This window comes from Coptis chinensis, chromosome 4, assembly GCF_015680905.1.
Source record: "Coptis chinensis isolate HL-2020 chromosome 4, ASM1568090v1, whole genome shotgun sequence".
In the NCBI taxonomy this organism is placed as follows: Eukaryota; Viridiplantae; Streptophyta; class Magnoliopsida; order Ranunculales; family Ranunculaceae; genus Coptis; species Coptis chinensis.
The window spans coordinates 86,419,313-86,444,676 of record NC_141459.1 but is presented as its reverse complement, the minus strand read 5'-3'; the positions used below and the strand labels follow the sequence as shown (position 1 = coordinate 86,444,676).

The following is a 25,364-nucleotide window of genomic DNA, read 5'->3' as shown; positions in this document are numbered from 1 at the left end:
GCTTGTATTGAATTGGGCTTTTATTGGGCCACATTTGTGGGGGCCGAAACAACTCCCATTAAAAAATAGAGGTCGGTTTTATAGTCTAACCTATATAGATATCAAACCTATTTAGACTCCCACTTAGATTTTACGCAAGAGCGAGCATAACATATTAAATGTATTTCAAAAATAGGTTGTAAAGGTTCTTATGAGAGTAGTTTCCATTACAAATAGCAAGCGTAGATCAATATGGGATAGGATGCTATAAAGTAGAATGTTGTATATAAAAGAAAAAGAAAAAGAAAACAATAGTGAAGCTTAGAAAAATAGTACCTATAATAGCGCAAAAATTGTTGCCCCCAAATGGAAGGAAACCTGCAAGGCCGCAATAAAAGTACATTGAATCCAGTAAAGAATCAACATGACCACCACCAAAAGGGTAGTGTTTATTGCAAGCTCAAAAGAGAACTCTGTGAAATTTGAAGAAAAAATGAATGAAACGTTTCAACCATATTCCAACAATATTAGAAACTTAATAACATTTGTCGGTAAATAAATATTGATTTTTTTAGTTACTGGTTTACAACACAAACAACAACAAACATATTCCATGGCCAAGAAAAATAATTCCTAATCAAGAAATGAGAAGCGAACGGCCACATCAGATAGAAAACATGAAAAAATATTTCATAATATAATTCAAAAACTTAAAGTCTAGGAATAAAAAATCTGAAAGCCACTTTAGTTCCTACTTCTTAATGCAATCCCAAAACCCAATTTCAAAAACGACATGTTGTAAGCAATACCCAAAACTCAATTTTAGAAACTAAACATATAAAGCAGATCCCAATTTCAAAAAGGATCTCATCAAATCCCCAAATCGACTTCTTTAAAAAGGATACCAACACTAAGTTAACTAAAACATCTAAAATTCAAGTCAAAGTGGTTAAAATTACACACTCTTACCTGATTCTTAAGTTAGTGGATTACCTAATTACAATCTACGACCAACCCTATTTCATATTTGAAATAACTTTTGAGCAGTGAATTAATCCAAACAAAGATGAATTCATACTAATTTTTTATTTATCAATTCATCAAATAATTAGTACTCAAATGAAACAATCAACCAATCAAGATCTCAAAAAAATAAAAATTTGAAAAATTGATGAATAAAAAGAAATTCACATGATTTAGAGAATTGAAAGTAACAATCAAACCTGATTTAGAGAAATAGACTGATGGTTTTCTTATCCAGGTCTTTTAATTTTTTTAATTATGAGAGAGAGAGAGAGAGAGGCCAAAACGATGTAAACTTAAAATAGAGATTGAGATAGGCTCATACCCATAGAACATGTTTGCAATTCTCCGTTAGTTGCTTTGCACTTACATCTGTTACCCTGTACAAATTCTAAATGATTTATTTTAAGTTCATAATTTAAAAACATCAAATCAAGTGGGTGAAAATGATAACAACTTGGAATAGCATAATGGTTACCCAAACAAAAAATCACCCAATAGTCTGAAGATGTCTCTTGACTGTAAGTGTTCTTCTCTACAAAGAGTCTCATTAACAGTAGACTGAAGTTATAAGCAAAACATAGATCTGATAAGTATTTCAAGAGACTTACCCCATTTGGCTTTGAGCAACCTGCACCAGCCACCAGATGACAGTTCCATAACCATGAGTCCATGACTCCCATCTTCAATGCACCTCCCACCTCAACTTCACGTTCAGGAGAACTTTCACTGTCTGCATAATCTACCATTTCGTTCTATAGAACAGTAGAAAATAATATAAAAGGATTGTTGTACAGAAAGACTTAGGCAATTGAATGTTGTCACTGAGATTTAATATCTGAATGTTGGATATAAACAGGTGGTGACTCTATTCAGTTGGTTAATCATACCTTGAAGACAAATAAACTTTGAGGATTACACATTTACACCTCAATTACCTTTGACACTCTCCTTAAGCTCTAAGAGGATATAGGGAGGGGTTCTAGGGACATATCTTATCTTAACACCTAAACAAACTCAAAATCGTTAGGGCATTTATAAGTTTTGGATTAGGCTAATTTTTTGTAGATATGATTTCCTAACTATTCTAAACATTGTCTCAAATAATCAAAAAAATAAAAAATTTCTAAATTTGCTAAATATAGTATAAAAAATGGTGAAAATAAACGGTCTACAAGTAGCCAAATTTTGTAAATTGCCAACTACATTTGGCAAATTTGGAATTTTTTGATTTTTTTGATTATTTGTGACAATGTTTAGAATAGTTAGGAGATCATATCTACAAAAAATTAGCCTAATCCAAAACTTATAAATGTCCTAACGATTTTGAGTTTGTTTACGTGTTAAGATAAAATATGTCCCTAGAACCCCTCCCATACAATTACTATAGCAGTGGTATTGAGAAGTGTTGTAGTAGTGATATATCGAGGAGGATGATCCTAACCTTAATGATTTTAGTAGCTTGTCAAACACCAAGGGAGTAGTTAAAGAGGCTACAGAAAGCAACGCAAGACAACCATCAAGCATTTCATTGAGACAAATCAGAAGAAATTGTGAGCATGGTAATAAATAGTACAAAGACTAACAACTCAAATTGACCCCAACATAGAACTTTTCAGTTTTTCCATCTTCAATAGTGGCTGAAATCTAATGAGGTGGGTCAATCCATTGTATGATTCTAGTTTTTCCATCTTCAATAGTGGCTGAAATCTAATGAGGTGGGTCAATCCATTGTATGATTCTAGATAACATTTACAACAAATGTTCTTCTTGAATTTGCCCATCATCTACATTTATACATTTCAGTTAGAAACAGTAAGAACAAATCATTCCATGGAAGGACAGCTCATAACTCGACACCAATAAATAAAAAATTATAGCATAAGAATCTGTACAACTTAATAAGAAAGCACTTGTATATATTGGAATGCTTGTTCATCTACCCATCAACATATGAACCAGTCAAACGAAGCACTCAGGATGTTCCTAGAATGACCTCAAGAAGCATCATGTTGTGCCAACCATCTTGATCGCCTCAAAAGAATCATGTAAACCATTTTGACATCATGCCTGTAAAGAGTTCTTACTATAAGTTTTGTAGTGAACCAGAGAAGTTGAACTACCATATATACAATTAGAGAATTCATACACTCGAGGTTATGAATAGTTCTTCCATATAACTACTAATATTAGTATATATAAGAACTACTAATTTACAACTGCTAATATTATATTTAGGTTGGGAATTAGTAGTTGATGGTATCATGGCGACACAATGGAAATCCCCATGATACTGGTGCCAAGTGAACTGGAAGTACTTAAGTCAAGTATTGGTGGGCATTTCTATGTTTTCACCTTTACTAATTATTTGTAAGAGCAGGCATTAATTATGATGTTTCTATCATGGTATGACCAATCTTATTGTCGTAAAATTTGTTGAAATAATATTATAACCAAGTCAACCTACATAATTATTAGCATTGCCCTGTGTAATTAGTTTGGGAAACCTTAAGCTTAGGTAAATTATTAGCATTATTGTCCGCGTAATCAGTTTGGGGAGCCTGAAGCTTAGGTAATAGTAATTGCACCAAGGTCTTTTCCCAAGTGTATAATTCATTTGGTTTTTTGAACCTACGCTTCAACTATTGCCACATAGTTAAACAAAACATATAAAGATAGTAAAACTTGATAAGCATTTTCCTAATACCTTTTCAATTGGGTAAACGGTTTTCTTGCAATCAACACACTTATCTTGAGTTCCACCGAACATATTTGAAACTTTACTATTGGCATGGCCATGTGCAATTCAATCCACAACCAGAAACAACTTAAAAAGTGTTGTACGTACAAAGAATTTGCATGAACTCAAAAATATGTTTAATGTTTGTATATAGCTTTTTATATATAGGATAACGGGTAATTCAAGGGATAAATCTTGTAATTTAGTACCTCATCAACTGATTTGTCAACTTTAACAGCTCTAGGAGCACCTACAAAAAGTGAGAAAGGAAATGAGTAGCGATGAGATGATACTAATAAGTAATAACATCATATTCAACGAATTGAGTACCACACACTTTCAAAACTTTTGTCCAAACTTCGATTACAGTCCTCTTAAAGAGTTGATCAAAGTGAGGCTTGTAGTACAGAACCTCCCGAAGGAGGAGTAGTTACTGAGTTACAAATGAACACCAATTATTAGTGAAGATATGAAGCATCAAACAAATTAGAGGCACAATGTGCTAAAGAGAAAAGAAACATATAAGAAGAGAACAATGAAGATACAGGTAGGGATAAAAAAAATAAAAAATTCAGAAGACTCACATAAAAAAAATCGAAATTGATTCTCGAGAAGGAAAGAAGAGGGAGAGAAGAGAAAGTCTAGAATTTGAATCTCTTTCTGCATCAAATTAGTGCAAAAGCGATATGCAGTTGGGCAGTTCATTTCATTATCGTAGGCATTGTTCAAAAGCTCTACTGAAAACAAACTGTCGAATATCATAACTCAGTAATTCATAAGAACACACTTTTGTAGCAAGATAAGAGATGTCTCCTTTATTGGACAACACCCTTGGTTACGACTTCACCTACAAACTGCAAACAACCTAATGCTGTCCACAAATGATATGAAATTATTCAGTCAGATATATCGTTTTCACCAGACATTGCATGCCATAAAGGTTTCAACTCCTTCTAAATAGATAGAAATAGCCTGTTGGTTCGATGCTATGGATAATATACCTTGAGAATGATAAGCGGTGTCATGGAAGATAAATGTCTCTTGTTCGGTTCAATATAATTTAACAGAGCAGGAGGAAGTTTGTCCTTAGATTTTTCAGTTGGTGTTGAAAAGTCATCCATCTCATTGTTAAGCACAATACCAGTAGATGGTGAGAGCACCCCTGCTCCAAAAGAATACTTTACTGTAGTTGTCATTGATATTGCATTTCTCTCTGCATTGATGATGCATAAATGACTCGTCCCATGATATTTTAGTTGGGTCCATCTGACAATAAAGATATAGTCAGAACTCATTAGTAACAGTCTTATGTGGAAGTATTTCCAAAAGTTAAAATGGATTATAAACAAAATACTGAAAATAGTTTTGTATATCTTAAGTTTTCTATCTGAACCTACTCATATAGTACTTAGAAGGAAAAGTGGTGTTATTGAATATCTTTTCCCGAAGTTCCTTAGCAAAAGATGGGGAGAGCGTGTCAGAAACATAATTTGCTTCATTTATGAAATCTGGATCACCAAGATTCATTCGAATAGCAAACATGTGCTTTAGAGCTTCGATTAGGCGATGAAGACCCAAAGGACCCTTTACAGCATCAGGAGTCCCATAGCTATCTAAAATATTCATAACCTGATTGTCAAAAGTTAATATCAGTAAAGAATAGACGCTCAAAGAAAAAATAGATATATTATAACATCTATTAAACATTATTCGTAACAACTGTTAAGACCCTTTACAGCATCATGTGTCCCATAGCTATTCAAAATATTTGTAACGCTCTTTTTGCTATGCAGGCAAAAGCAACTTTCCTTATCTAAAATGGACCAAGGTATTAGATTGCTTATTAAGCAGAAGTGGCATGTTCCTAATAGTACCTTATGTCAAATTATTCTTTAATTCTTCAATACTTTTTATTGTCTAAATGATGAACATGCACGTTATAGCATTTGCAGAATGACGAAATAACCATTAAATTATGTTGGGAGTAAGGCCGAAGAGATAAGCCACTTTCCCTTGAAATTTAGAGCTTTTACTACATAATACCATCCCCATAAGTTAATTTAAGTAAGTGCAAAGTACAATTTTTTTTATGGACTGTAATTTACCTCTAGTAAGGAGATGGTTTAATGTGGTAGATGCTATAATTCTCAAGGGAAAGAGCCTCAAAACTCCCAGTTACGCTGACACACATTGCAAGCCTGAAAAGCTTTAATTCGAACGAGGAAATCAAACCCAATATGTGTACCTGCGGCTAACCTAGAAGCTGTTTGTAGCAGGTTGACTAAAACACAGTTAAGATGAGAATAATCATTTACCAAAGAGAGTCCAACAGTACCACTTGAAGGAGGTGGCATTCCTAAGATGGTGTAGCCTATTACATCCACATCCATCACATCCATTACTTTCACCTTGTAGCTCCTGAGGTCCTCCATTGTCAAAATCCGACCGACTTCTCTCACATCCTTAACAAAGCTCTCACCAACAGTCCCATTGTAGAATGCTTGAGGCCTGTATTATGCTATTGCCTCCAAAGTGTGAGCAAGTTCAATATTATAGCAGGTATCACCTTTTTGCAACAATTCCCCATTTGGTGCTAACACTTGACGCAGGCCAAGGTCAGTCATGATCATATCCTCAGAGTTCTTTATGGCTCTTGCAAAGTAAGGATTGACCACAAACCATCTCTGGCGAGTGTTATAGCAGGTTGGAATAGTGTTCTCCAAGCAAGTTTCCTATATTTCAACCAAGCTTCATGCAAACCTACTATTTCTCTTGGAACTCCCATTGACAGTGCACCTAAATACTTGGCTTTCGGGTTATTTGCACACATGTCCTGTTAACACATTTTTTTCCCTTATAAACCAATATACATTCAAAACACTGTAAGACTTTGCAATATATATATATATATATATATATATATATAGTAAGGAAGGAAATTCATACCTGAAAGTGTGAAAATACCAGTTCATGTATTAACGCAATATGATTAGGATTATATATTCCCATTTGATATGCTGCAGTGGCCAAAAAACAGATGGTCCCATACGCCTTGGTTATCGGAGGAAGTGACTTATAGAATCTGTAACAACGTGAATAGTGGAATGGTTGTTAGCGTGTCAGAAAGATATTTAAATTCAATACTTTCAAATGATTCAATTGGGGCTGAAGATGCTAGCTAATGGAGAAAGGAGAAAAATCAAACTAATCAAAAATAAATTATAAATCATAAATAACTTACATGAGATTCAAGGTGATGCCACATTTAAAGCGAAAAGAGAGGGGAAGAAACCATAAGGGACATTGTGAGAGATTGAGGCGAGCAAAAAGGAGGAGAAATATGAATTAAACTTCAAGAGCAGGAGAAAATATGAATTTTTTTCATTTGGTTATCTTTACTGTTGGCAAAAAGAAAGTGGGAGAGACATAGAGTGGAGATTCAGAGGGAGACGGAAAGTGAAAGGGCTATGTGTATTTAGGGTAATTAATGACACCCGTAATTAATATTAAGTGGGTATTTATTGTGTGCGTACAATTCAAAATGGCGTGGATTTGGTTTTTTAATTAGCCACCTCATGAAATGACCGATTACCCCTATTAAACAGTGTTAAACAACACTTTAATTGAAGGACAATATCGATACTAAGAATTTACATGGATGTAAAAAGACCAAATAGTCATTCTTAATAGTATTTAGGCGTTTGATTTAATTATTCATTTGGGGTATTATGCGTAAGAAAAATACCCGGATGAATTTAAGGGTCCAGGTTAGTTATAGGAGATACTACTAGTAGAGATATACTGATAAAGTTTGAGACTTGAATAGTTTATTGTTCATTAAAATTTCATTCTCAAAAAGTTGTGATGAATCAAACAAACAAATGCATAACTTTTTCGAGGATCATAAATAAAAAACAACATAAAGACAATATTTTGCAAAGTAAAAGGAATTTGTCATAAGAGCAAACTATCTTCATAAAACTCTAACAACACTGCTATCATCCTCAACATTTCCACCTACAATTATCCATTTTAACTTGCAATGTTGTTTCCACATTCAATGTGAAACTGCTATCTATTCTTCCTCAACGAACACTTCCACCTGCAAGTAAACTTGATGTTAAACTCAAATGAGTGTATGTAGTTCACAAAAACTAAAGGTTTCATTTTACTGTAATTAGAGAGACTAATCGACATGCATCAATACACAATTTTACTTTGTGTGGGATTTGTTAATGTTGATTACAAAAGCGCAGCAGACTACTATCAAACAAATGAAAGAGTTCAAAAGAGGCGGTTGTATCGAATTTCAATGAACCTGCAACTTTGCAAGCAACACTTTGATGGTCAAAAACTAACAGGATTAAATACTTTCATAGAGATACGATATCCACCCTAGAACTCTATTCCAAATTTGCCACTAGAGCATATATTGACGATCAATATGTAAATACTAATGTAGCACCTACTATTTTGGGTGCATATAAGTTATGCCAACTTTGTATAATGTTTAAAGCCTATATGCTATATAATAGTTTGTCAAGCTCTCTGCTAAGCAATAAGTACTTTAAACAATTAGTGATCACCCAATACCTTAAAACTCCTTAAACAAAAACCACCAAAATATTATACACTTTCCATGATAAGCTTCTAATCCCTAAAGGCGTCATAATAATAGAAGCTTACAATTTATGTTACCTCATAGATGCTACAGATTTAGACGGACTTGTGATGAAATGATGAAAGAAATTCCTCCTCAAATCCATCGATAGTTTGAAAAATATAATAAATAATAATAATAATAATAATTGGTTAGTGTTTGCATTCATTCCTATATGTATTGAAGTCATCAAACAGAAAAGTTCTAAGGTAATAATAATAATGATGTGTACCTAACAAAACAATAACTTCTCCCTTCGGTATAGTTATACTAATTGATGTAATATAATCAACCATAGGAAAGGGGCATATGGAAGTCCACCGTCTCTGTTGAACCTTGTATTTGTGATGGCTCCTTTGTTATTGCATACCAAATTTAGAGTTAAAAAACCTAAATCTATCCCTTTGTTTCGTAAACACATAGCTATGAATTAAACCATGCACCCACGGGAAAAGCAATAAAAACATATGGTATTGAAGAAAGAAGAGTACCTTTGGGTAATATAATAACTTCACAGTCCTTTGTTCACCATTCATAGTCCTTTGCTCACCATACACAGTCCTTTGCAGTACATGATAAAGTTGAAGCATGCAAAAATATACCATTTAAAATAAGTTATGCCAGACCATACTTTGATGAAGAAAATGCAACTTTAGAAATTTTATTTGGCATCATTAGTAAAAATCAAGCATTACTATAACAATTCCATGCACTTCATTCCAATCTAAGAAAGGGAAAACGTATGTGATTATTTTATCAGATTCAACTTTCTAAGAAAATTAAAAATTCATCAAACATACATGTTGCGTGTAGATTATTTATTGTGTTCTAAAATAGGTTATTATGTGATTCATTTTTCATCAAATTTGACTTTCTAAATCAGAGACCCAATTTGAGCAACATAGTTAAGTGGGCCCGACATATAACAACACCATTAGTTAACTTGAGGTATATGAATTTACTAGAAACAAATCATATATTGGGCCGACACAACCTTAGATGATGCATGACTTGCTTTCTCCATATAAATGTCCACCTAGATTAGCCATGCATTTTGGTTTGTCAATAAGTAGACAACTTGATAGAGTACTTGGTCGTTTCATCTGCAGATTCAAGATTATGGAATCTGTCTATAACTCGTGTCAATAGTCCTTTATTTGGTCCCTAATACAGAAAACTGAGCTAGATTAATATTACACAACCACCTCTCTAAAGTATTTTAAAAACTTTTGTGATTTAATTATTTCAATGCCATGCTATATGTGCTTCCATGCACCTGCTTCCCATGAATAATTCAAAAACAAAGTCGCTAGTTAAAGTGAACTTGTTTAAGTTGTGAATAACTTGTTGGATGGATTTACGTGTGCGTTTTTAACTTGGCATCTACCAAGGGATTTAGGATTCTAGTCATATTTATGTATGAAGGAGACATGTACCACTATGAAAAATCCGCCTGGTCTATCCTATGTTCTCACTCTATATAGTTAATAATGGCAGATGCGCTAGGTAGGCGCAAGCCTAAGCAAGAATAGGCTAGACACTCAAATTGTTGCATATCTGTGTTTAAACCATATATCCATAACCTTCACATGGTTTTAATGTGTTATAGGCACAATCATCCAACTGATCTATGTTCTATTCTCATGTAATCTATACAAACCAATTCCTTCACAATAGAACTAAAATCCTAATTCAAGTTTGATCATAAATAATTAAATATATATACAAAATTAACATAACAATAAGACAAAAAACAACTTGAGGGTATATATTACATGCTTGCCACTCAAAACTATAACAATACGTCAACTATAAAAACAAAAACAATAAGTTGTTCCATCTTACTTGTTCATAAATGACGATTGTTCCAAAAACGTCTTGTTTCAAAAAGGTCATATTATAAGACATCATCTGCTTAGAAATCCAGGATATACAATTTAGAGTGAATCTATATGCCTCTTATAATAGGCACTGCAAGAAATCATACTAATAGAATAGTCTATCGAACCAAAATGATGAACTCTTATTCCTTCTCATGGTATATTGTGAGGTTACCCATCCTAACAACGACACACCAAATTAAAATAGACAGAAAGTCACAACACTGCTTTACCGATAGCATAACCTTTAGCGACTAATCTATTGGCTATTAATAAAAGCACAAACAAAAAATAAAATGTAAAAAAAAACACACAAAGTTAAAACTTGAATTGATCTCACCTCCACTACGAATATTTTTTCTTAGCTTTTTTTAGATTGTCATCTCTACGTCTTTCGGTTGTATTCATCACTTGTGAATCTGTCCCTCACTAACCATACATTGTGCTAAAAAAAGGGTATATGTTGGTGAGAAACAAAAAAAGATATATATCGAAAAAGGGAGTATAACCTACAATTCTTGTTGTTAGGTTAACAATGAAAATTTGGGTGCAAAACGTCGACCAAAGCAGCACAACTCTTTGGCTTCCATCAATTCATTTTCTTAAAGGGTTTTTTTCAGCTAATTTGGTTCATTATGTGTTTAATAATCATGAAATAAATATGTTTTCATACTTTTGTAGGTATTTGCAGTAAACATGGAAATATTGGTTAAACCTGCAATAAAGCACGAGGAACGGCGTATATATGAATTCTCCCAAATCCACGTAGAAGCATCAAACTTCCAAAGCTCCTACCTCTCGAACCAGGACTCCGAATGCGACAAGAGAGCTGCTCGGATAATCGTATGATGAACTCTACGCGATAGGCGAAAAGTTGTAAACCGCCCAAAAAATACCGGATCGCCATCGATCGCATTATGGACCCACTATGGGCCACAAGATTGGATGAGTCATCAATCATGGAGCATGTCAAGACAAAGATAACAAATTATTGGTGCAAAAATGACACCTTGCATGTAATAAATTAGATTAGGTGTTAATAGTGAAAAAAAGGCAAGGTGTCACTTTGTTTTAATGTGGTAGATAAAAATGAATCAATGTGGTTTGATAATTCACGTGGGAGGAAATGAGATTTCTCTCAAATAGAGAAGAAATTAGACAAATGTGGGGACACTCCATTTACTCCCTTGACTTATTTTCCTCACATGACATTATTTTAGTTCCTTAGTGAAAATGAGAAGTTAGTTTTAGTTTTGATGAAAAAAGGCTTGTAATAGTTTTAATGGAGGAACACTTGTTCTTCTAGAAAATAATAGAAGTGAGTTTGGTTGTTGATATTTCTTCTCTCTCTCTCTCTCTCTCTTTTGTGTTTTTCTTAGTTCATAAATCCTTGTCCCAAGGATCATGAGCTAACTTCCCTTTTGGGGAGTTAATCTAACTCATGTGAGGGTAAACCAATTGTTGTTGGTTTGGTAGGTTTAGGAAGAACAACTAACTCTACATCCTACCCCAAAATGGTAGTTGGTGTAGAGTTTAGTTAGGAATCAAGCAATGAGCTTAGAGATAAGTCATTGTTTGGTTTCACTTGCTAGCATGTATGAGCTCTTTAGTGAGCCATGCATGCTAGGGATCAAATCTATTTTTCCGTTAGGGACTTGTCTATGAGTCTAGGAAGAATCAAAACCTTTTTCAAATCAACACTAATGATAGTTTCACATGAGGAGGATTAACTCTCCAACTTCTCTTTCAAATTTCCATTTCGGTATTAAGTGCATGTTTTCATTGTTAATGTTTTTATTAATGTTTGTGTAGGAAGGAAAAATCTAACATTTATATTATATCCTTACTCCTTAATTTCCCTTTATTGTAACATCTAATTTTTAGTTGTTCTAAGCTTTAGGTTAGTTCGAATCCTTATTCAAACTCTACGAAACGAAGATCGTGAGTAAGGAATCTTGATTGCTTTTACATTAATTTAGAGTGTTCAAAACTCTAAGTAGTGTTCTCCAAGCTTATATCAAATGGTGCCGCTGCTGTTCTAAAGCCATAGAACGTGTGCTAAAGATCGGAAGTTGCATCAAGGGGGAACCCCATTCTCTTCATTCCTTTCATTTTTGTTCGTTTATGTTTTTTTTTTGTTATTTTTTCGTATTTTTGCCTCGCGATTGACCTGTAATCCAAAAAAAATTTCGTTCCACTTTCAGGTACCAAAAGTTAGGACTGGGAGAGATAACTACAGACGATTATAAGACTTCTGAGAAAATTTGAAAGTATTATGAAATAATCGACACGCTTGCTGCTTGGAGTCGCGTGAAGAAGTGGGACCAGCGTCCCGCGGGTTAATTTATTCAGTTTTTGCTCCCTGCTCAACCACCAAAGATCTCCAGATCTACCTTGATCCATTTCCAGGCCTAAATATCTGATCTTTGACTGAAATATTCGATAATCCTTTGGGATTAATTAAAGGCCGACAATTGAAACTTTTGTTTCGAGGGCTTAAAACGCCGGAAGCTACAGAGTTCCAATTTTCATATTATTTTAATTTTTTTATGTTTTTCTACATGTATGCCATGTATATAGTATTAGGAAATATTTATGGATCATTATTTAAGTTTTAGCCTCGAATTATGTATGAATCAAGTTCAGATACCGGGTAAATATTTATATACGATTACTTGGACATGATCCGCATATTAATGTATATTTACATATTAATGGTACCGCTTTTGCATGGGTATATGTCTTTCTACGATAAATGTTTCTTGTTACATGTTCGATATTTCTCTCATATGCATTACCCGGGTCTTGTCTAATAAGTCGATTTTGTCAAGAAAGAGGAGAACATTCCAACGAGGGTTAAAATCTGAGTTGGGTAAGTTGTTTTCTAAACCCTACGGGGTAAAGCCGCTCTCTATAGGACATTATCGCAATCTCAATGAGTATTGTCGAAATCGATTTATTATGCAATACAAGAGTCGATTTCAGTTTAGGTATAATACTTTGAATGTTTAGTTTTGTCATCTATTCTCACAGATGTATACCGTTTCGTATGCTAAGGTATTTAGATACGCATGAGTGATTCAAATTCCCCTCATATCGCTGATATATCGCTTACGTAATATCGATTTACAAATTAGCGCATATATCATCGATTAATCGATGTTTATTTACCCAGATCGCATGGAAATAATTATCGATGACACAAGCTTGCCTATTCGTATAGATATACGTATGAGTAGAGTACCTTCACATGCTACTGCACCTAGTATTGTATGAGTAGATCGTATTTGCATGTTTGTATTTTAACCCTTGCATAAATCTTAAAAATAAATAAATAAATAAAAAATAAATAAAATAAATAAATAAATAAATAAATAAATAAAAAAAAAAAAAAAAAAAATTAAGACCACCTTTGCATAAATTTTAATTCCATAAATCTTAAATCATATTCCAATGGTGTCTAGGAAACTTGAAAGATTGAGGTTACTTAATTAGAATCGTGCTTGCACGGAAATCCTCCCTCATATCTATCTTGTGACCTGGCTGTTGGTTTATGCACACATATTCCTAGCTTCATCTACGTTAGCGCAAAGCTTTAGGCATATGTTGTTCAACCCTAATGCTTAAGATAATAATAAAATTCGAGTCCTCATAATTCCTTCTGTAAGTTAGATCTAATTTTATGCTTGCATGAGATTAAGGTCTGGTTCCACTAAAGAAATTGAACATACCTATTGTCGAAAAAAATACGATAAGCAATTGCGTAAGTTCTCAAATAAAAATTGTTCTTCTTCTGCTAATTACCTTCATCACAATCCTTCGCCGCCATCAACTTCACCATTATGGCCGACGATCCTCCACTCCAGCAGAGAAGCCCCTCTCGACTTCTATATCGCGCATTACAGGAAGGACCTTCTTCCCCGCGATCAAACTTGAGGACATTGTCGGTGATTTTCGTGATCCCACCAAACGTTTTCAGTTTGTTACCAATATATCATGGTTTGGAGCACGAAAAACGCATAATCATCTTCGTAGACTTCAACAAGTGGCAACAACATTTCATCATCCAAAGCCTCTAAGGAACAACTCTTGCTTCGATTTGTTTCCATTCACTTTAGCGGAAAAAGCGTCAATCCGCTAGCGGGACAACAATCACAATCCATAGACACATGGAATAAACTAGTTCAAGCTTTTATGCTTCAGTTTTACACTCGAAGAAAACAACCTAAATGCTTCAAAAATTCAATTCTTCCGTCAAAAATCCTCATGAATCCTTTTTACGGAAGCATGGAGTTGTTTTATCGATCTTCCGTTAGAATGTCCTCACCACCAACTAGAAAAAGTTGTCCTTGTTCGCTCATTCTTTAATGGTCCGCATTCGATCATCAAAAAGAAACTCTTGATATAATGAACGGTGGTTGCTTCATGGACAAAGGAGCTACCATCAAGCTTATACTTTTCTTGAAAACAAGCGAAAAAAGGTACACACCGGGTAACACCGAGCCGCCTAGATCATCAAAGGATACCGTTACAAAAGCCACATCTATTTTTGAGGTAAAACCCGATCCCGAAATAAAAATTTGATAGAATCCCTAACTAAAAACGTAGATGCCCTTGCGGTTCAAGTAAACGATCAACTACCAAAACCACCATGAACGCTGACACCGCCCTTGTGGCCTTTGTCTTAGTCCTGATCATCCTGATGCATATTGTCCCTTGTTATATGCTTCCCCTACTCAACAAGCGGAGGAGGCATGTGCATTCAACATTCCCAATGCACCGTGGAGACAACATCCGAATTTCGCTTGGCGCCAAAATAACCAACAAATGGGGGCTCCTCCAAGTTTCGCTAATCCACCTGTTCGACCTACCAACAATTTTATTCCATACCGCCAAGGAAATAATCAACAATACCAACAAGGTCAATTTCAAAATAATTCCAATGCTAATTATCAAACCAACCGCAGCCTTGTTCCAGCTAATCCAAATCCCAACTATAATCAACAACTTCTAAGCAATAATCGAGAACTACTACTGCTGTTGCAACCCTCATGGGCCACCCATTACGGATAGGACAAATGAGACTTTCTTGGCTTACATGAACCAAGAGTCTCAAATTTTAACGTCTATCCAACAATCACTTCAGCAATTGGCGCAAGAAAAGAGTCAGAAAGGCGTGTTTCCTGCACAAGCAGTTCCAAACCCTAAACCAAAGAAACACGGTTTTTGAACTCACCAATGCCCCTGGTACAAGCACCCCCAACCAAGGTGAGGTGCATGCAATCACTACTTTATGATCTGGAAAAACTGTAGACAATCAGATACGTATGCCAGATGATCAACCAAAGGAAAAAGAGGGTCCAAGGAATCTATTTCTAATAATGAACCTACGGAAGATTCCCCAGATTCAACTGAGTTAACACCTCCGAATGTAGGAAACAAGCAAGTAGACCCTTTTGCCAAATTCCGCCCTAAGGCACCGTTTCCTGCACGCTTGGCAAAGAATAAACCTGATGACAATTTTGCTGAAATTCGAGAGACTTTTCAAAATTTAACAATCAACTTACCTTTTCTCGATGCCTTAAAACTATTACCAAAACATGCAAAATTTCTAAAAGATATGTGCACCACAAAAAGGAGAACTAATGTTCCTCAACAAGCGTTCCTCACTGAACAGTTTCCCTCCATCACCGAACACAATGGTATAGTAAAATACAAGGACCCTGGTAGACCAACGGTTCCATGCACCTTAGGTGACAAATACACGGCTACTGCGCTATTAGACCTAGGAGCTAGTGTGAACTTACTTCCATATTATTTATTTAAACAACTAGGTCTTCATGAGCTCAAACCTACCACCATGACTCTACAGTTAGCCGATCGTTCCATAAAGTATCCAAAAGGAATTGTGGAAAACGCCCTTGTAAAAGTCCAAGATTTCTTCTATCCCGTAGACTTTGTTATTTTGGATACGAAGTTGCATGTGATTCCATTCCTATCATCTTAGGACGTCCGCTCCTCGCCAATCGCTAATGCTCTTATTAACTGTAGAGATGGTTCCATGACCATGTCCTTCGAAATCTTTTTCGTCGAGGTGAATGTATTCAAGTTGATGAAACAACTTCCGAGCGACATTGATGGTGAGGTCAACAGGGTTGACAGCATTCCGCAAGAGTATTTCACAAACTCTTTTCCTGAAGATGAAGTGTACCAATTTCTTTCCTTTAGCGAATTTGAGTTTGAGGACGATGATTATACACAAGAAGTAAATGAGTTATTAGAGTCAGTACCATTATTTGACCCTACAACAGTGATGTCAAGTAACTTGGATGATCATCAATCTGTTTACTACATGGATGATGACCTTCCTCAAGAATCTTTAATACCCACTCCACCCCCCTGAATTAAAACCTCTTCCTTCGAATTAAAATACGCATGACTTTGATGCCGATGGTCGCCACCCGCTTATTATTTCTTCACAATTGACCGACGATCGTGAAGCTCGTTTAATTAATGTCATTCAACAACATCGCTTACGCTATTGATGGTCCCTCGGTGACATTAAAGGCATTGAACCTAATGTGTGCATCCATCGCGATACACCTAGAAGAAAAATGCTAGGGCGTCAGCGTGAACCACAACGTCGCCTAAACCCTACCATGAAAGATGTGGTCCGAGAGGAAGTGTTAAAATTACTAGATGCGGTATTATTTACCCTATCTCGATAGTGTTTGGGTGAGTCCTGTAGACACGTGGTTCCAAAGAAATCGGCATTACAGTTCAGCGAAATGATAAAGATGAATGCATTTCCGCCAGATCCCAAAAAATGGCGAATATGCATTGACTATCGCAAAACTTAATGCCGCCACTCGTAAGGATCACTTTCCACTTCCATTCATCGATCGATGCTCGAACGCTTAGCCGGTCATGCCTATTACCGCTTTCTTGATGGTTATTCAGTTATTTTCAGATAGTTATAGACCTCTGCGATCAAGAAAAGACAACGCTCACTGTCCATTTGGTACATTTGCATATAGATGAATGCCTTTCGCCTTTGCAATGCACCGGTACTTTTCAACTCTGCATGCTTCATATTTTCAATGATATGGTTGAACGGTTTATGGAAGTATTCATGGACGACTTTCTCAATTTATGGAGATTCTTTTCGATAGTCTATCTATCAAATCTTGAAAAGTCTTTACACGCCAGGAAGAGAAAACCTTGTTCTTAATTGGGAAAAATGTCATTTCATGGTTACTAAAGGAATAGTTTTAGGATAATCGTTTCAAAGGACGGAATCGAAGTCGACAAAGCTAAGATAGAAAAAATTGCTTCACTTCCTATACCAAAAAAAGCAGTTCGAGATTCACAAGATTCTTAGGACACGCAGGTTCTATAGGAGATTTATTCAAGATTTCTCAAAAGTTGCTAGACCTTTAACCAATCTCCTGCTTAAAGATGCCGCTTTTTATTTTAGTTTCAGTTGCAAACAAGCCTTTGAGGTATTAAAACCGCATTAACTACCGCCCCATAATTCAACCACCGATTGGTCTAAACCTTTTGAATTAATGTGTGACGCGAAATTACTATGCTATAGGAGCTGTACTAGGGCAACAACGAAGAAGATAAGCCGGTTGTCATTTACTATGCGAGTAAAACCCTTAATGAAGCTCAACGTAACTATACCACCACCGAGAAAAAGAGTTTCTCGCCGTTGTATATCGTTAGATAAGTTTCGGCCCTTACCTAGTGGGTTCTCCAACTATTGTCTACACCGACCATGCGCACTTCGTTATCTATTAGCGAAAAAAGATGCAAAACAAAGGTTGATCCGATGGATTCTCCTTTTGCAAGAGTTTACTCTCGAAATTAGAGATAAAAAGGTAGCGAAAATGTGGTTGCGCACCATTTATCAAGACTTGTCGCTGATGTTGATACCGATCTTGAACCTATCCGTGATTCCTTTCCGGATGAACACTTGTACTCTATTTTTCGTCCCCTTGGTACGACATAGTAAATTACTTAGTTACCGAGGAAGTTCCTTTATCTTGGTCTCATAATGACCGGAAAAAGTTTTTATCCACTCGTGAAATTCTATTTCTGGGATGATCCCTACCTCTTCAAGTATTGTTCATACCAACTAATCCGCCGTTGCATTCCCGACTGGGAACACAACGATGTGTTATCCTTCTGCCATGAACAATCTTGTGGTGGTCATTTTAGTGGTAAGAAAACTGCGCCAAGGTTCTACAATGTGGTTTTATTGGCCAACACTGTTTAGAGATGCACATGAGCATTGCAAAGCATGCAATCGCTGCCGCCAATTAGGTCGATTACTCAACGCAATATGATGCCCTTAAATCCCATTCTAATTGTGGAAATCTTTGATGTATGGGGCATCGACTTCATGGGTCCATTTCCAAATTCTCATGGCTTCCTATACATACTTGTAGCAGTTGACTATGTGTCAAAATGGATTGAGGCATTGGCATGTCGTGGTTAACGATCATAAAACGGTCGCTTTTGTTTGTAAAAGAAAATATTTTCTCTCGATTTGGTGTTCCAAAAGCTATAATTAGTGACGGGGAAACATTTCTGCAATAAAAATTTTGAATCATTAGTAAAGAAATATGGAGTCAAGCACAAAGTGGCAACTCCATATCATCCTCAAACCAAAGGGTCAAGTAGAAGTCTTTAATCGAGAAATAAAATCCATTTTGGAAAAAACGGTCAATCCATCTAGGAAAGATCGGTTCTACGATTATCCGATGCCTTGTGGGCATACTGAATGACTTTTAAGACACCTATAGGGATGTCTCCGTGATCGCCTTTGTTTTTGGAAAACCTTGTCATCTGCCGGTTGAACTTGAGCACCGCGGCTCTATGGGCCATCAAAAGCCTCAATTATAACACTAACGCGGCAGCGGTAAAAGAGAAAATTGCGCTTAAATGAGCTTGAGGAAATTCGAGTGATGCCTATGATCTCTCAAAATCCTATAAAGCCAACATGAAAAGAGTGCATGACAAGCACATATTGCGAAAAGAGTTCAAAGTCGGTCAAAAAGTTTTGATGTACAACTCAAGATTACACATCTTTCCAGGAAAATTAAAACTTCGATGGTGGTCCGGGTCTTTCAATCGCCTCTCATCACTCCTTTATGGGGCTATCTTTGTGAAAAACGTAAATGATGGTAGCGAATTTCAAGTAAATGGCCAGCGTTAAACATTATCATGAGTTGCGCTCTCCAGATGTCGAAGAGACTCTTCTCAATGATCCAGTCTACACAGACTAATAGATTCGCTGGTGTACTTCTTTCCATGTATTTAAACAGGAAAAGTATGCCATTAGGGTAGCTGGGCCCTCTTCTATTTTCTTTTCTAACAATCCCTAGAGTGTGTGGTTGCAAGCGCCTGAACCTTAGTCCACAAAAACTCTACTTCAACCGAAAGTATAAATGTCTTCGATAATCGAAAGCAAACGTGCCTCCAGGAAAACAATGGGTACCAAAAATTTCAACTCCTTCTTTCTCCTCCCTTTTCTATTCTCTTCCTCGCAAACTCCAACTCATCATTTGGTCCAAATCTTACCCATCTCGAATTGGTAATGGTCGTAGTACTTTTTGCTTGAAAGCCATTTGTTTAAAAAAGGATGGGGTGGTGTATGAACTGTCAAACTCCTTTCTGTCCAAGTCTTGATCTTTTATCCGAGATGAGCCGGTATAAGGTATATTATTGTCTGACACCAGCTCAATAGGATAAACTTCGTCGTCGTCCCGTTGCTCCCACAGGTTGGGATTCGTCTTGAGGATCTGACGTTAAAAGACTCACATTCGTCTTGAGGATCTGACGTTAAAAGACTCACATTCGTCTTGAGGATCTGACGTTAAAAGACTCAACATGTATATACTCGTTTTGTTTTATTAGCACCCAGCATGGTGCCCAAAGAGAGTCGTGATATGCACCATCGGACATTTCCTAGTTCGTACGCGGGCAATGGATTCCACCAGCCAACCCCATTCAGTTTTTATGTGACTGTTTCGGGGCGGTTTGAGGCTATACCATATGTACTAAGGGTAATATTATTATTAGACCATTGCACATTGGTCAAGGATGGTACCGTCCTAAACCCTCGGCCCCCAAAACATAAAGGATAAGCCACAGTCTGGCTGGATTGGGTTCACCCAGAGCCGACATGAAAGTTGCCTGAGTTAAGTTGTTGTGATGTGTTGTTTTATTTGGATTTCCGGTGTTGTTGACACGTTCTTCTCGACTTGTACATTTGTATATAAAGGATAAATAAATAAAAACCAAAGATTGTTAAAAAAATAATAATAATAAATAATAAATAAATAAAATTGATGTTTGAATGTGATTTTTCATATTCTAGTGGATGGCATTTTTAATAATTGATCGTTTGATATCTCATCCGTTAAATTCGAGTTGAAACGAATCAATTTCCACGCTTGAAATTTCGAACATTTCGACATAAGAGGAATTTCTGTAATTAATTTGTACTTGGGCCAAAATTTTGACCCGACCCAAAACCAAAGATCCGGTACAAAGCCCACGCCAGGGCACCCACGCCCACCCCCTCACTTCTTCTTCCACAAAAAAATCGGATCTTGGTCCCCCACAATCCACTCTCTGCAAGGCATACCACCAAAGAAGTGAATTCGACCACAAGACGACGCTGGCCAAACTCCACCAAACTAAACCCCTTCCTCCAAAGACCACCTCCTCCACCTCCTCTTGCTATTTGCACCATCAAAACTTAATTTACACCGCTATGGCAGCACGAAGAAGAATTACGCTTGAGAGAAATTTCACAAATCTCTATAATTCCGGATGTTTCACCCATTTTTCAATGAGGAAATTGCTAGTAGAGAGGGGAATATCTATTGCATCGAATCCCAGCTCAATATTCAAGAATTGGTGTTGAAATTTTATAACAATGGAGGTTTCCGGGTGACGAATTTTGGATTACGGGCGGATGGGATGGAACGTGAACTCACGCCGAGTTGATTTCAATACCGCAGATTCCTATTAAACTCGATAGCCCGACCATTATTGTCGAGTATCCGACCACGAGGGATTTGATGTTTGACACGCTTCTCGAGGGGAGTACAACACGCTCGAATCTGCGTGTACCAAAGATTCACTCGACGTAACCAATTAGCCGTCACTCAATGGCTGGCGCACAACGCCATTGAACTTCAAAGACGCCCGACGTGAACAAGACTTTCTTGCACCTGCCGGATCCTACAGAGAGGAAGCACACTTTCTGTATGGTCCATTTCTGGGCCATATTCTTAAGACCGCGTCAAATAGGTCGACTCCTCTTGTCTTTGTACTTGTTACTCGGCTTTTATGCTTAACTTAGGGTTCCAAATCTACTACTCTTTCATTGAAACAAGGTCTTTCGAGAATTTTGGAATTTTTGAGACTTGTGTTTTAGACCATTGGGACCCAAGAGCTAGAGATGACATTGAGCATGATAACATACCTCCTCCTCCTCCTTCACCACCGATCGTTTTAATGAAGATACCATGCGCCCGAATCAATACTCCTATGGATGCCTTGAGGAACATGAATTATAGTATGCGAGGATGTTTCTTCGCCAGAAGAGATGATTACTTCCCGCATGAATTCCAAAGAAGAAATGAGAAATCGCCAAGGCCAATTCCGTAGAATGATGATGGCAAATCAGCAAAATTCCAAGATCGGTTACTTTCTGATCTATAGCCACATTCCGCACCGCTTAGTTTCACTGAAGTTCGTCAGTGGTCAAGACGAAAAACCCAGGTTCATCTTCTGCTAACCCGGAGGATTCACAGTAGCTGTTTATTTTCTTTGGTTTAGAAATGACTATGTCATTTATTTCCCTAATGCATTGCATTTTTATTTTTTAGTGCTAAATTATTATATATCGGTTGATTTCTCATAATTTTGTATCTCCAGACGGTTTAAATGAGAAATTATTTATGTTATGCGAATATAGTACTTTCAAAAATATGAGTTTGCTCCTTGATTCATTGGGCCTACTCTCAAAGCCCAACGGTCAGAACCCAACGGACTGATCCAAACGGTCAGATGCCCAACGGTCAGAAATCAAGTTATAAATACAAATCTCCTTTCCTCTTTCACTCATTCCCTTCTCTCAATCTTCACAACTTCTTCTTCACAAATTTTCAATTTCTTGACAATAATGAATAAACTAGAGCGATGGGAAAAGGAGCAACGCGAATGGGCTATCACATTAATCGTGATAACAGTGTTTATCATTATTCTCTTGTTACTCATGCATAACATGATCCAGAACATCTAGATCTATGTAACCGTCTCTTTTTCTGATTTTCATTTTGTATATTAGTATGGTGTGTTAAATAATTCTCACACATTTGTACGGGTTACGTATTAAATGGAGAAGTTCCGTATTAATTAGTTGTGTATATTAGTTGTCTTTTCCTCTCTAATATATATATATATATATATATATATATATATATATATAATAATAATAATAATAATAATAATAATAATAAAAATAAAAAAAAAAATAAAAAAAATAAAAAATAAAAAAAATAAAAAAATAAAAAAATAATAATAATAATAATAAGTAAATAAATAAACAAACCATAACAAAGAAAGGCCATCCAAAACTCACCGAAATAATTAATGGATACACATAGTGTTCGTGAGAAAATCGCGACGCTACAAGGTACACATAACACTTGTCACACATGCAAATCGATTATTCTATCCATATTCTATTATCGAAGTTATGATCATCATTTCTGAAATTACGTGTAAGTTTAACTACCCTGTGAAACTTTCCTCCGTATTTTCTAAACATTAAACCATCTCATTAATTGTATTTGGATATCTGACATGACAAAGACTTACTGTGGATCCCCTATGATGCTGTTCATAATCACATGGGTCATTAAATACACTTGGACTCCAGATTGGTATAGCCTCATAGATTGCCTATAAATCTCTTCTTTTTAAGCCATTCTTATTCATACAATTTTCACTATCCTTCCCTCAGCAATGGCTCAACCAAGAAAAATAACGGCAGAGAAAGACTACCTAAAAACTTTCGAAGAAGGCCGGTTTTCTCCTTATTTTGACACTGAAATCATACGTCGAGGATGGACGCCTCTTCTATATCATTCAAAGAGCCTAGTTATTCCCGAATTGGTTTTGATGTTCTACCAATTTAGCGGATATGAAGATGGAAAATTCTACTTCAATGCCTATGGACAACGATTAGAATTTAATAAGGAAATGATCTCCGACATACTTCAAATCCCACTAAAAACCCAGGAGTCCCTTGTTCAAGAGTCATCATTCGATTCTGCAAAAACTTTACTGCGAGCTACCGTATCTCATGGCGACGTCGAACATACACATCACATGGTTCTTCAACGCTCTTTGAAAACAGAATCAACGTGTTGTGCTCCACCGGTTTGGACATAATGTGGTAGGTACATCACACCAAACTGAAGTCACAAAGCCTCAACTTCACCTACTTTGGATTTTGCAAACTCAAAGAGATGACTTTTGTCCGATCCAACACCTCGAACGTAATCACCAAGAAAACAAGAAGGTCGGCCGCTCTCTACCCACTTTGGTTACGCAGATTATGATGCGTTAGGGTTATCCAATAATATCTCCGAGACACCCCTTCAAAGAGCATATATAAAGGTATTTCAAACAGACTACTCCGCTGGTTTTGGACCCCCGATACTCGATAGATGAAGCGTAACACCTCAAGCTCAAATTCGACCATTTATTTATGAAAATGCCATGTCAATATTATTAATCCCATGGAAGGCATTAAACTTCTTCATCGGGTTTGAGGGAACTACACGCTTCGTCGAGAATATCATCATCACAACTCTTCAGATTTCCAAGATCGTCAAGCAACGCGATGATGTTGAACAGAAGAGATCTTGGAAAATCATTATCAATTCTTGCAAAATCATGCTCTCCTAATGGAAAATCAAACTGCATACTCTGCCCGCCCAAGGGGACATTCGGATGCAGCTCGACCAACAAATAGAAGACCTAAACAGTCTGGTGTAAAATATGCATCTCCTAGATCAATATCGAATCCATGATATTACTAAGTCAATAAGTATATAATCATATATGTTATTACGTTTTTCCGTCGTACTATGTATTTTATCTTATCTTTTTGTTTTATTTTGTATGAAATGCTTAGTAGGATTGTCATCATTTCGTTGTGACTAATATAATTTTAACATGTGCTATAGGAGGTCTATTTTCTTACATACTCATTTTTCCATTCAAATACCAATATCGTTACCCATTTCTTTACTTCATCCACCATGGCATCTTCATCAAACATTACATCTTCATCATCCATGGTACCTCCCAAACTCATTCCCCGAAAGCAATCCTTTTCGATCTATGATGGATTCCAATGCCTATGGCCATCTCTTCCATGATTACATCACAAACATTGGGTGGTCTTCCCTAATTCTTCAACCCCACCAAACTTATTCTCCTAGTTTGGCTACATATACTTTTATGCTAATATGGATGACACACCAAGATTCAACCATGCATAGTTTCTACTTAGACGGTTCACAATCCGAAGTTGGTGACACACCTCATATCTTTTCTCAACAACAACTTGCTCTATCTTTGGACCTTCCATACCACTTTAACCCACTGCATCTTGGCGGACATCTATCATAATTCTTACCGTTCCTTTCGTGGGCAAGCATTTTTGCGACTCTTATGGTGATGGTCTTGAGATCAAACGAGAAGGAGATGGCCATGTGCCATGGCGTAACATCACCATTCCATTAGCAAGCATGACCATGAACATGGGGACTGCCATGTTATTTGTACTCCTAAACATTATGGGAGATTGGCATTTTTCTACGCCAATGAGGGTCGCTGCGTTGTATTCAATTGCACTAGCTCGGGTCATGCATTATTTAACATTTTAGGTTGTGTTATCTCCAAATTGAAACGAGCTCGCGACTTTTCAGGGATCGGTATATACTTTTACCGATCCACCGCTTGCGGGATCATGAAGACACATTTC

General features: G+C 36.3%; 1 protein-coding gene and 1 long non-coding RNA gene across 2 annotated transcripts; both read right to left on the bottom strand.

Moving 5' to 3' along the window:
* Positions 1-1,344: 1,344 nt before the first annotated feature.
* Positions 1,345-2,533, bottom strand: LOC147505350 (uncharacterized). Its single transcript, XR_015220580.1, has 3 exons — positions 2,447-2,533; positions 1,614-1,757; positions 1,345-1,382 (listed from the first exon to the last, which is right to left on the bottom strand). It is a non-coding gene; the product is annotated as an uncharacterized LOC147505350 (long non-coding RNA).
* Positions 2,534-4,607: 2,074 nt separating this feature from the next.
* On the bottom strand, positions 4,608-6,204 carry LOC147505349 (glutathione hydrolase 3-like). The gene is made up of 4 exons (XM_086605520.1): positions 6,058-6,204; positions 5,136-5,371; positions 4,744-5,008; positions 4,608-4,613 (listed from the first exon to the last, which is right to left on the bottom strand). The coding sequence occupies exons 1-4, from the start codon at positions 6,172-6,174 to the stop codon at positions 4,608-4,610; spliced, it is 624 nt and encodes a 207-aa protein (XP_086461646.1). The 5' UTR covers positions 6,175-6,204.
* Between the last annotated feature and the right edge of the window lie 19,160 nt (positions 6,205-25,364).